The 12,102-nt window shown below is 51.4% G+C and overlaps 1 protein-coding gene across 1 annotated transcript; it reads left to right on the forward strand.

Moving 5' to 3' along the window:
* The first annotated feature begins 545 nt into the window (after nt 1–545).
* Nucleotides 546–11,775, forward strand: CFAP20 (cilia and flagella associated protein 20). The gene is made up of 6 exons (XM_075316015.1): nt 546–763; nt 8,203–8,282; nt 9,289–9,400; nt 9,987–10,175; nt 10,285–10,395; nt 11,624–11,775. The coding sequence occupies exons 1-6, from the start codon at nt 680–682 to the stop codon at nt 11,627–11,629; spliced, it is 582 nt and encodes a 193-aa protein (XP_075172130.1). The 5' UTR covers nt 546–679; the 3' UTR covers nt 11,630–11,775.
* Nucleotides 11,776–12,102: the final 327 nt, after the last annotated feature.

Here is a 12,102-nt window from a genome sequence, read left to right on the forward strand (position 1 = left end):
TGTAACGTTTTTCTGCGCTTGGCGGAGTGTCAAAAAAATGCAACCTGCAGGAATCCGTTTTGCGTCCGTTGTTTTTATAATGGACACCTATGGTGGCGGATTCCGTTAGAATGCGTCGTTTGACGGATTCCGTTAACGCATCCGTCTTTACACAACTGCGCATGCTCAGATGTGTAAAGTCAAGGAAAAAAAACTACAACGGATTGCGTTATTTTGTACGATCTGTAGCATCCGTTGTGCCACTATATGCAACGCATCCGTTACATGCGTCACACAACGCAATGCAACGGATCCCGTCCAACGCACGTGTAGGCAGCACTGTTGCTACATAGCAGGGAGAGTAGGTGGACAGCAGTGATTAGTGATGACTGATACCACCGCTGAGTGAGGGTGGTAGGCGCTCTATCCTCTCTTTGACTGCTTTATCACGTGCACAGCAGCTGCCCTCACCAAACATGGCGGGCGCTCAGCCTCCTGGCCCCTCCTTTTCCGGTCAGCTGATTCAGGCGGGTCTCCAAGAGACAGAACTGTGTACTAATCAACACAAGCGCGGGGGTGGGCGGGGCCTACTGTCATGGCGACGGGAAAGGACGGAGGAGGCGTCACCCCAGCAACCGCGGCCTAGTGACGTGTTATAGCAACGCGGTGCTGCGGAGGAGACGGCAGAGACGGCGGCACCATGTTCAAGAACACCTTCCAGTCCGGCTTCCTGTCCATCCTGTACAGCATCGGCAGCAAGCCCCTGCAGATCTGGGACAAGAAGGTGAGGGCGCCCCTGACTGTGTACAGTGTGTACTGTATATGTACTGTGTGTGTGTGTACTGTATACTGTGTATGTGTACTGTATACTGTGTATGTGTACTGTGTGTACTGTATATGTACTGTATATGTACTGTGTACAGTGTGTGTGTACTGTATATGTGTACTGTATACTGTGTATGTGTACTGTGTACAGTGTGTGTGTCCTGTGTGTGTACTGTATATGTACTGTGTGTGTGTACTGTATATGTACTGTATATGTACTGTATATGTACTGTGTACAGTGTGTGTACAGTGTGTATACTGTGTATGTGTCCTGTGTGTATACTGTGTATGTGTCCTGTGTGTATACTGTGTGTGTCCTGTGTGTATACTGTGTGTGTATACTGTGTGTCCTGTGTGTATACTGTGTGTGTCCTGTGTGTATACTGTGTGTCCTGTGTGTCCTGTGTGTATACTGTGTGTGTCCTGTGTGTATACTGTGTGTGTATACTGTGTGTCCTGTGTGTATACTGTGTATACTGTGTGTGTCCTGTGTGTATACTGTGTGTGTATACTGTGTGTCCTGTGTGTATACTGTGTGTGTATACTGTGTGTCCTGTGTGTATACTGTGTGTGTATACTGTGTGTCCTGTGTGTATACTGTGTGTCCTGTGTGTATACTGTGTGTGTATACTGTGTATGTGTACTGTATATGTACTGTGTACAGTGTGTGTGTGTATATACTGTGTACTGTATATGTACTGTGTACAGTGTGTGTGTATATACTGTGTACTGTATATGTACTATGTACAGTGTGTGTATACTGTGTATGTGTACTGTGTGTGTATACTGTGTATGTGTACTGTGTGTATACTGTGTGTGTATACTGTGTGTATACTGTGTGTGTGTATACTGTGTGTGTCCTGTGTGTATACTGTGTATGTGTCCTGTGTGTGTCCTGTGTGTATACTGTGTGTGTGTATACTGTGTATGTGTCCTGTGTGTATACTGTGTGTGTGTATACTGTGTATGTGTCCTGTGTGTATACTGTGTGTGTGTATACTGTGTATGTGTCCTGTGTGTATACTGTGTATGTGTCCTGTGTGTATACTGTGTATGTGTCCTGTGTGTATACTGTGTGTGTGTATACTGTGTATGTGTCCTGTGTGTATACTGTGTGTGTGTGTGTGTATACTGTGTATGTGTCCTGTGTGTATACTGTGTGTCCTGTGTGTATACTGTGTGTGTGTATACTGTGTATGTGTCCTGTGTGTATACTGTGTGTGTGTATACTGTGTATGTGTCCTGTGTGTATACTGTGTGTGTGTGTATACTGTGTATATGTCCTGTGTGTATACTGTGTGTGTATACTGTGTATGTGTCCTGTGTGTATACTGTGTGTGTCCTGTGTGTATACTGTGTGTGTATATTGTGTATGTGTCCTGTGTATGTGTCCTGTGTGTGTGTGTGTGACTGTTTATGTACTTTGTGTGTGTGTGTGTGCGCGCGCGTGTGTGTACTGTATGCGTGTGTGTGCACGCCGTGTACTGTGTGCCTGTACTGTCTGTGCCTGTACTGTGTGCGTACATTGTTTGCAGTGTGTGTACATATGTGTACTGTATATTGTCTGTATTGTGTGCGTGTGTACTGTGTGTACTGTGTGTACTGTGTATGTACTGTGTGTGCATGTACTGTGTGTGCGCGTGTACTGTATGCGTATGTGTTTACTGTGTGCGCGTGTGTGCCTGTACTGTCTGTGCGCGTGCGTGTACTGTGCGCCGTGTACTGTGTGTGCGTACATAGGTGTACTGTATATTGTCTGTATTGTGTGCGTGTGTACTGTGTACTGTGTGTGTGCGCGTGTACTGTATGCGTGTGTGTGTACTGTGTGCGCGTGTGTGTCCTGCGCGTGTACTGTGTGCCTGTACTGTCTGTGCGCGTGCTGTGCGCCATGTACTGTGTGTGCGTACATATGTGTACTGTATATTGTCTGTATTGTGTAACTGTACTGTGTGTGTGTACTCTTCATGTGTACTGTATGTATGTGCTCTTTGTGCTCGCGTTCCCCCGACAGTCGTGTGCGTGCTCTTTGTGCCCCCGATTGTCACATGTGAGGCCCCTATACATGTTCTGTGTGTAATGTGTGCGTGTAGTGTATGTACTGTGTGTGTGTGTGTGTGTGTATGTACTGTGTGTGTGTCTACTGTGTGTGTCTACTGTGTGTGTGTACTGTGTTTACGTACATTGTTTGCTGTGTGTGTACATATGTGTACTGTATATTGTCTGTATTCTGTAGCTGTACTGTGTGTGTGTACTCTTCATGTGTACTGTATGTATGTGCTCTTTGTGCCCCCGATTGTCACATGTGAGGCCCCTATACATGTTCTGTGTGTAATGTGCCCTATAGATCTGCTGTGTGCCCCTTTGTGTAATGTATAAGGCCCCTATAGAATCACTGAGCGTCGTGTGTGTGAGGTATATGGCCCTTATAGACGTTCTTGCCCCCATTATGTAATGTACATGGCACCTTCAGATGTGATGCGTACCCCTATGTGTAACATATACGTGACCAGTCCCCTATATATGTGCTCTGTGACCCCAGATGGCTAAAGGATATGGGCCTTATAGATGTGCAGTGTGACCCTTTCCTTAACTGTTCACAATAACAGTGATTGTGACCGGGGGTTCCCAAACTTTTGCATGGCAGTGTAGATGTGCAGTGTGATCCCGTGTGTAATGTATATGGCCCCTGTGAGGAGCTGGCTGAGGACTGAAGACTATGGGGTGAATGGACCTAGAGCGGAGTCCACGGCTTTCTGCGATTCTGCCTTTTCCAGCTCGGAGCGCTGATGACGTCCATCTCATTGTGTTGTATTAGATATTTTCTTGCTTGTCAATATATGGTACACAGAAGGCCAGGCACAAGATTGGTAATTAGAGTAAAGCAATGTAGCACCGGTGTCCCTGCTGTACCCTGCCTCTACCCAGCAGAGACGCCGACTTACTCACTGCCAAGGCCGGACTACACCGCCCTGCCTCGCTTCCGCGTGGTCCTCCACGTGTGTCTCTCCTGCCTTCTGCTCCCAGAGCCTGTGCACAACTCACACGGGAGTGCGCTTAGGGCACGCATTCTCGCTCTCTTTAAAGGACCAGCGCACCTATTCCCGGACTTGCCTCTCAGCCTATGCCTGAGGGGCACTAGGTACGTAAGGCACCCTCCCACTAGGGGAGGTGCCTGAGCAACATGGTAAGTTAGTGTGTACACTCCCACTCGCCACCTTATCGCCATCGGCAGTCATTCCATTACTCTCGGTGTCTCAGGGTCATTGCTCTCCCAGCCACTAATCCCATTATGAGGATGGGGATTGTACACCTAGTGGAGCTGTCACCACAGAGGGTCTCGGCCTCAGGACAATACCTCCACCAATGCACAGTTAGCTTCTGGGGAGGGGGGTGATTTCTGAGAAATGAGCTCGAACTTAAGACACTGACGAGAGGATGGGGGTTGTTGCTGGCTGGAGCTGGATACACTTGCTATGGTCATGGTATCTGTCGTCTGGAGGATAGGCTGTAGCTGCAGACCATACCGGCGGGAGATACAGAAGCTGTGGACCAACCAAAAGTTGGGAGACAACGGGTATCGCCTGGTATGGGGGCAATGGACCTACTGGTCCCGATTTGTGATCTTGTGGAGTGGAGACATCTCGTTGTAGTCATCTACCCAGAGTTGCTGTAACACCGGGGAAAGTTCCAGAGCGGAGACTTGGCAGAAGAGATGGCAGACTCCATCTACAAGAGGCTCAAGAAGGAGGAGCCGAGAGCCCTTTGCTCTGGGAGAGAGCTATTGTGGTTGCCAGAGGAAAATCGGGCAACACTAATACAACGCGTGGCCAAGTGGGACCAAAGATACCCACAGGAGAAGGTCGGTTCAGACGTGGAAGAGGCCAGCTCCGTGGAGGGACCACAGCCCTGGGATGTCATCCAGAGGGTAGAGGATCGACCGCCTGAGTTGAGGCAGATTCTGGAGAGCGGGTAACAGAGATGGAGCGGCAGTGGTGATCAGATATCTGGACGTGCATGTAGCAGTATCCCCCTCCCCAGCGCAGAGGACAGTGGATATCAGGAGAGAGGGACCCGGTCCTTTAAGGTATCAGGACATACCACAGTTCACTGAAGACACCTCAGATACTGATGACCATCTCTGGTTATTTGAGGACCTCTGCCGGCTACATGAGGTGACAATTGACGGCTGTTTGAGATTTTCGAGCATTGGCCTGACCGAAAAAGCAAGAGAAGCTTTCAATAACTTGTCTTCCAGGGATCAGAGATGTTACTCTACCATTCACCGCGCATTACTAGAGAGGTATCAGAGGAAGAGTCGGGAGACTGTCAAACCCGATGCACATACGCATACGTACAGCATGCACACAGTGGATAGGACTGGAGGCTCGGGAAGCAGAACATCTCCAGGATATATTCGTGCAGGAATAATTTATGTCCAAGGTCCCAGGTGACCTAAAAGAATGAGTGGAGGATAGAAAACCACTCAGTCTGGATGAGGCCATAAGAATGGCAGATGATTGGTCTGCCAATCGACCAGGGCTAGCTGGAAGGACAGTCCCAGTGAATGGGGAACATGGGCTTACAGTGAGGCCAGTGAGACCCATGGATCAGCGAGAGGAGGAACCCTGAGGATTTCAGACTTCACTTACATGGGGAGATTTCCCAAGCCCCCACGTGTGGCCCACGTCAGGGCGAGAGGGGCTAAACTGCCATAACTGTGGACACAGGGGACACTTTGCCATTGAATGGTGGAAACATTGTAGCCCACGTCATCCGTATCCCCAACTGCTGAACATTGTGCTGCACTGGGGCCGGAACGATGAGCTCTATACCTGCCAGATCTACAGCAGAGAAAACATTTTTATCAAAATGACAGCAAACGGCTCAATAAGTGACACATCACTGGAATCGGGGTCTATTTCTACATTGTGCTGCTCTCCGATGGAGGAGCAAAAACCTGGTGACAGATTCCCTGTAAGGTACACAGAAGGCCAGGCAGGAGATTGGTAATTAAACTACAAGGCAATCATTCCATTACTCTCACTAATGTCTCCGGGGCCTCAATTCAGTCACTGTTCTTCCAGCCACTAGTCCCATTATGTGGATGGGGATTGTAGACCCAGGACCCAGTGGAGCCGTCCAAGTGAGTGTCTCGGCCTCGGGAAAGGGAGTGGGGTGATTTCCGGGTGGCTTGTGCTACTTCCACGCGTTACGGTCATGGAATCAGTCGTCTGGAGGAGCATAGGCTGAGATTACAGACTACACCGGCGGGAGATACAAATGCTGGGGGGGGCAACCAAAAATTGGGAGACTGTATGGGTATCGTATGGGGACAGTGGACCTACCAGTCCCGATTTGTGATCCTGTGGACTGGGGGCATCTCGTTTTGGCCATCTACCCGGAGTTGCTGTAAGACTGTGGACGGACGTGATCAAAATAATTGATATTTAAAGGGAACCTGTCAGGTCCAATATGCACCCGAGACCACGAGCAGTTCTGGGTGCGTATTGTTAATCCCTGCCTAATTGTCCACTAGCGTAGATAAAGTAAAAAAGTATTTCTATAGATCCTTTATGATATGCTAATGAGCGCAGGGACTAGTCCCAAGGGCGTTAAATCCCCCTACTTGTCTGCCCTCTTAGCATGTTAGCACACCCAAAGGGGCGTACTAACATGCTATTCAATGCCCATTGCCCAGCGTCACCTGTATCTGCTGTCACTGCATCAGACGCCGGGCAGTGCTCATGATCAGAAGTCCCGGTACTTCTAGTCATGTGCTCTAGACCTCTCTGAAGCCAGGACGTATGCAGGACAGGTCTCCAAAAATGAAGGTCTTTGTTCCTGGGTGCATTTGCAAACATTAATCTGGCTTTTTCCGTTTCTTTTGGGGTAATGGCAGAGCGGCCTTTCATCCCATGATGATAAAGTTCTCGTGTCACTGTGGATAATGACACAATGTTACCAGCTTCCGCCAGCATCTTCACAAGGTCTTCTGCTTTTGTTCTTGGGTTGATCTGCACTCGTCTGACCAAAGCACGGTCATCTCTGGTGCACAGAACCCGTCTCCTTCCTGAGCGGTATGATGGCTGCACATTCCCAGCTTGTGTGTAATTGTGTATAATTGTTTGTACAGATGAATGAGGCACCTTCAGGAATCTGGATATTGCAGCCATGGATGAACCAGACTTGTGCAAGTCCACAATTCTCTTCCTGAGATCTCGGCTGATTTCTTTTCACTTTCCCATGATGCTGCACAAAGAAGCCGTGTGTTTCAGGTGTGCATTACAATACATCCACAGGTGCGTCTGTAATTAACTCAGATGTTGCCAATAAACCTATCAGAAGCTTCCAAAGACATGACATCATCATATGGGCGGTCCCATAGTGTTTAAAGGCACAGTATTCTCAGTGTATGAAAACTTCTGACTTTGCAGAAAATGATAAAAATGCCTTAAAACCTCTCTCTCTCTCATTATTGTGGAATTTGGCAAATAGAAATAATTTTGGTTTCTAATTAACCGAAAACTGTAAAGGTTTATTCTGATTTCATGAAGAGAAAAACCTGCAGATGTGTCTGTATAGAGAGCGGAGGGAAAAACCTGCAGATGTGTCTGTATAGAGAGCGGAAGGAAAGCCTGCAGATGTGTCTGTATAGAGAGCGGAGGGAAAAACCTGCAGATGTGTCTGTATAAAGAGCAGAGGGAAAACCTGCAGATGTGTCTGTATAGAGAGCGGAGGGAAAAACCTGCAGATGTGTCTGTATAGAGAGCGGAGGGAAAAACCTGCAGATGTGTCTGTATAGAGGGAGGGAAAAACCTGCAGATGTGTCTGTATAGAGAGCAGAGGGAAAAACCTGCAGATGTGTCTGTATAGAGAGCGGAGGGAAACTTCTGGTATCAACTGTATAGATGGCCCCTATAGATGTGCAGTGTGATCCCGAGTGTTTATGTATAAGGTTCCTATAGATGTGCAGCATGGCCTCTGTATATGTGCAGTGTTACCCCACCTGTATGATGTATATGGTACCTATAGATGTGCAGTGTGATCCTGTGTGTAATGTATATGGCCCCTATAGATTTGCAATGTGCCCCAGTGTATAATGTATATGGCCCTATAGATGTGCCTTGTGACCCTATGTATAATATATATGGCATTTATAGATGTGCAGTGTGACCCTATGTATAATGTATATGGCTCCTATAGATGTGCAGATACCCAGTACATAATGTATATGTAATCTAAAGATGTGCAATGACCCTGAGGTAACATCTGTGTATAATGTATATGGCCCTTATAGATTTGCTGTCATTACTCCGTGTCAATTGTAGTCTGTGAGCAGAGGGCGTGTCCACATAAGACCCTCCTCCACTGACTCCGCCTCCTGTGTCTCCTCGGCAGGTACGGAACGGTCACATCAAGAGGATAACTGACAACGACATCCAGTCCCTGGTGCTGGAGGTGGAGGGAACCAATGTCAGGTGAATGTCTGCAGCCAGGGAGTCACTGGAGGGGTGGTGGGGTCTGGGGTGAGGGCTGATGTCACTGGAGGGGCGGTGGGGGCTGCTGCTGTCACTGGAGGGGCGGTGGGGGCTGGGGTGAGGGCTGATGTCACTGGCGGGGCGGTGGGGGCTGCTGATGTCACTGGCGGGGCGGTGGGGGCTGCTGCTGCTGTCACTGGCGGGGCGGTGGGGGCTGCTGCTGCTGTCACTGGAGGGGCGGTGGGGGCTGCTGCTGCTGTCACTGGAGGGGCGGTGGGGGCTGCTGCTGCTGTCACTGGCGGGGCGGTGGGGGCTGCTGCTGATGTCACTGGAGGGGCGGTGGGGTCTGATGTCACTGGCGGGGCGGTGGGGGCTGCTGCTGATGTCGCTGGCGGGGCGGTGGGGGCTGCTGCTGATGTCGCTGGAGGGGCGGTGGGGGCTGCTGCTGATGTCGCTGGAGGGGTGGTGGGGGCTGCTGCTGATGTCGCTGGAGGGGCGGTGGGGGCTGGGGTGAGGGCTGATGTCACTGGAGGGGCGGTGGGGGCTGCTGCTGATGGCACTGGTGGGGTCTGGGGTGAGGGCTGATGTCACTGGCGGGGCGGTGGGGGCTGCTGCTGCTGTCACTGGCGGGGCGGTGGGGGCTGCTGCTGCTGTCACTGGCGGGGCGGTGGGGGCTGCTGCTGATGTCACTGGAGGGGCGGTGGGGGCTGCTGCTGCTGTCACTGGAGGGGCGGTGGGGGCTGCTGCTGCTGTCACTGGAGGGGCGGTGGGGGCTGCTGCTGCTGTCACTGGAGGGGCGGTGGGGGCTGCTGCTGATGTCACGGGAGGGGCGGTGGGGTCTGGAGGCTTTTCACCGGTTTCTGATAGACTTGTTTCCCCATCTCTTGGTACTCTGATGTAATGTCTCTGCTTAGTTTGTAATGCTTAGTTTGGGGGTCTGCGTGTTCTGACGCAGGGGTAGCGCCCCAGATGTTGTATATGATGACCTCCCATCTTCCTTTTCTAGTACCACATACATAACGTGCCCAGCAGACCCCAAGAAAACCCTGGGCATCAAGCTGCCCTTCCTGGTCATGATCATCAAAAACCTGAAGAAATATTTCACCTTCGAAGTGCAGGTGAGCGGCCGGCGTCCTGCCTGTGCTTCTGCAGGGCGACGGAGGGCGATATGCGGTGTCATCTCCTCCCACTGCAGGGTGTTGGGTGATATGTGGGGTCGTCTCCTCCCACTGCAGGGTGTTGGGTGATATGTGGGGTCGTCTCCTCCCACTGCAGGGTGTTGGGTGATATGTGGGGTCGTCTCCTCCCACTGCAGGGTGTTGGGTGATATGTGGGGTCATCTCCTCCCACTGCAGGGTGTTGGGTGATATGTGGGGTCGTCTCCTCCCACTGCAGGGTGTTGGGTGATATGTGGGGTCGTCTCCTCCCACTGCAGGGTGTTGGGTGATATGTGGGGTCATCTCCTCCCACTGCAGGGTGTTGGGTGATATGTGGGGTCGTCTCCTCCCACTGCAGGGTGTTGGGTGATATGTGGGGTCGTCTCCTCCCACTGCAGGGTGTTGGGTGATATGTGGGGTCATCTCCTCCCACTGCAGGGTGTTGGGTGATATGTGGGGTCATCTCCTCCCACTGCAGGGTGTTGGGTGATATAGGGCGTCATGTCTTCCCGCTGCAGGGCGTTACAACATGTCTTGTTTTATGCAGGTGCTGGATGATAAGAACGTGCGGCGGAGGTTTCGTGCCAGTAACTACCAGAGCACAACGCGGGTGAAGCCGTTCATCTGCACGATGCCCATGAGACTGGACGATGGCTGGAACCAGATACAGTTTAACCTCTCAGACTTCACCCGCCGGGCCTACGGCACAAATTACATCGAGACCCTCCGAGTACAGGTTGAATTGTCCTCCCTGCACCTGCTCCCGTGCCACTCACACCCTACACATCCCCCCTCCACCCTGTGATGAGCTGTGACATCCAGGACATTTCTGCTTCTTGTTTTAGATTCACGCAAACTGCAGAATTCGACGAGTATATTTCTCAGATCGTCTGTATTCTGAAGATGAGCTGCCCGCAGAGTTCAAGCTGTACCTTCCCGTCCAGAACAAGGCGAAAGTAAGTACACCCGGCCCCTTCCTCTCTCACACTCCTAGCTTCCATTCTGCTCCCCCTTCCTTCCGGCCTCTAGCTCCCTCTCTTCCGGTCTCTCTCCTCCTTCCGACCTCTCGCTTCCTCTCTCTCCTCCTTCCGATCTCTCTCCCTTCAGACCTCTCGCTTCCGATCTCTCCTCCTTCCGACCTCTCGCTTCCCTCTCTCTCATCCTTCCGACCTCTCGCTTCCTCTCTCTCATCCTTCCGATCTCTCCTCCTTCCGACCTCTCGCTTCCCTCTCTCTCATCCTTCCGACCTCTCGCTTCCCTCTCTCTCATCCTTCCGACCTCTCGCTTCCCTCTCTCTCATCCTTCCGACCTCTCGCTTCCCTCTCTCTCATCCTTCCGACCTCTCGCTTCCCTCTCTCTCATCCTTCCGACCTCTCGCTTCCCTCTCTCTCATCCTTCCGACCTCTCGCTTCCCTCTCTCTCATCCTTCCGACCTCTCGCTTCCCTCTCTCTCATCCTTCCGATCTCTCATCCTTCCGACCTCTCGCTTCCCTCTCTCTCATCCTTCCGACCTCTCGCTTCCTCTCTCTCATCCTTCCGACCTCTCGCTTCCCCCTCTCTCATCCTTCCGACCTCTCGCTTCCTCTCTCTCATCCTTCCGACCTCTCGCTTCCTCTCTCTCATCCTTCCGACCTCTCGCTTCCTCTCTCTCATCCTTCTGACCTCTCGCTTCCCTCTCTCTCATCCTTCCGATCTCTCGCTTCCTCTCTCTCATCCTTCCGACCTCTCGCTTCCCCCTCTCTCATCCTTCCGACCTCACTCTCATCCTTCCGACCTCTCGCTTCCTCTCTCTCATCCTTCCGACCTCTCGCTTCCTCTCTCTCTTATCCTTCCGACCTCTCGCTTCCTCTCTCATCCTTCCGGCCTCTCGCTTCCTCTCTCTCTCTCATCCTTCCGGCCTCTCGCTTCCTCTCTCATCCTTCCGGCCTCTCGCTTCCTCTCTCTCATCCTTCCGGCCTCTCGCTTCCTCTTCTCTCTCTCATCCTTCCGACCTCTCGCTTCCTCTCTCATCCTTCCGGCCTCTCGCTTCCTCTTCTCTCTCTCATCCTTCCGACCTCTCGCTTCCTCTCTCTCATCCTTCCGACCTCTCGCTTCCTCTCTCTCATCCTTCCGACCTCTCGCTTCCTTTCGCTCCCTCTTATCCTTCCTCTTCTTTGCATTGACCTTCCTTCCGTTGTCTTGCAGCAGTGACTGGCACCAGCTCGACTTCTCCCGGGATTTTGTGTTTTCTACATTGAGCAGTTCCCGCTTTGCATCGACGTCTAACTTATGAAGTGTTTCGGGCCGAGTGACGCAGAACTGCAGCTGTTTTTGTAATAAATTTGATTTTGACTGTTTGTGCTTCTCGTTCTCATGGGGCTTCTGGGTCACGGTCGGTGCTGATCTGAGGGAGACATCTCCGTAATGATGCGAGTCTAGCAGTGAATGCTGGCTCATTATGAGACCCACCCAACCACCCCTCCCCCAGATCGGAGCTCCCAATAATCGCACCTGTTCGGAGCGGCCCTGAGGACAAACCAGGCTGTGCGGGGTTAGCAGATCTCGTTCTCTCTGGACAACAATCACCAGGACCCCAAAATGAAACCAGTTTCTCTTAACATGGACCCCGGTAGTAATCTAAACCCCGTTCACTAGAGGAGACGATGGATAAATTAATCTCGCCA

This window comes from Anomaloglossus baeobatrachus, chromosome 6 (genome assembly GCF_048569485.1).
Source record: "Anomaloglossus baeobatrachus isolate aAnoBae1 chromosome 6, aAnoBae1.hap1, whole genome shotgun sequence".
NCBI classification, from domain to species: Eukaryota; Metazoa; Chordata; class Amphibia; order Anura; family Aromobatidae; genus Anomaloglossus; species Anomaloglossus baeobatrachus.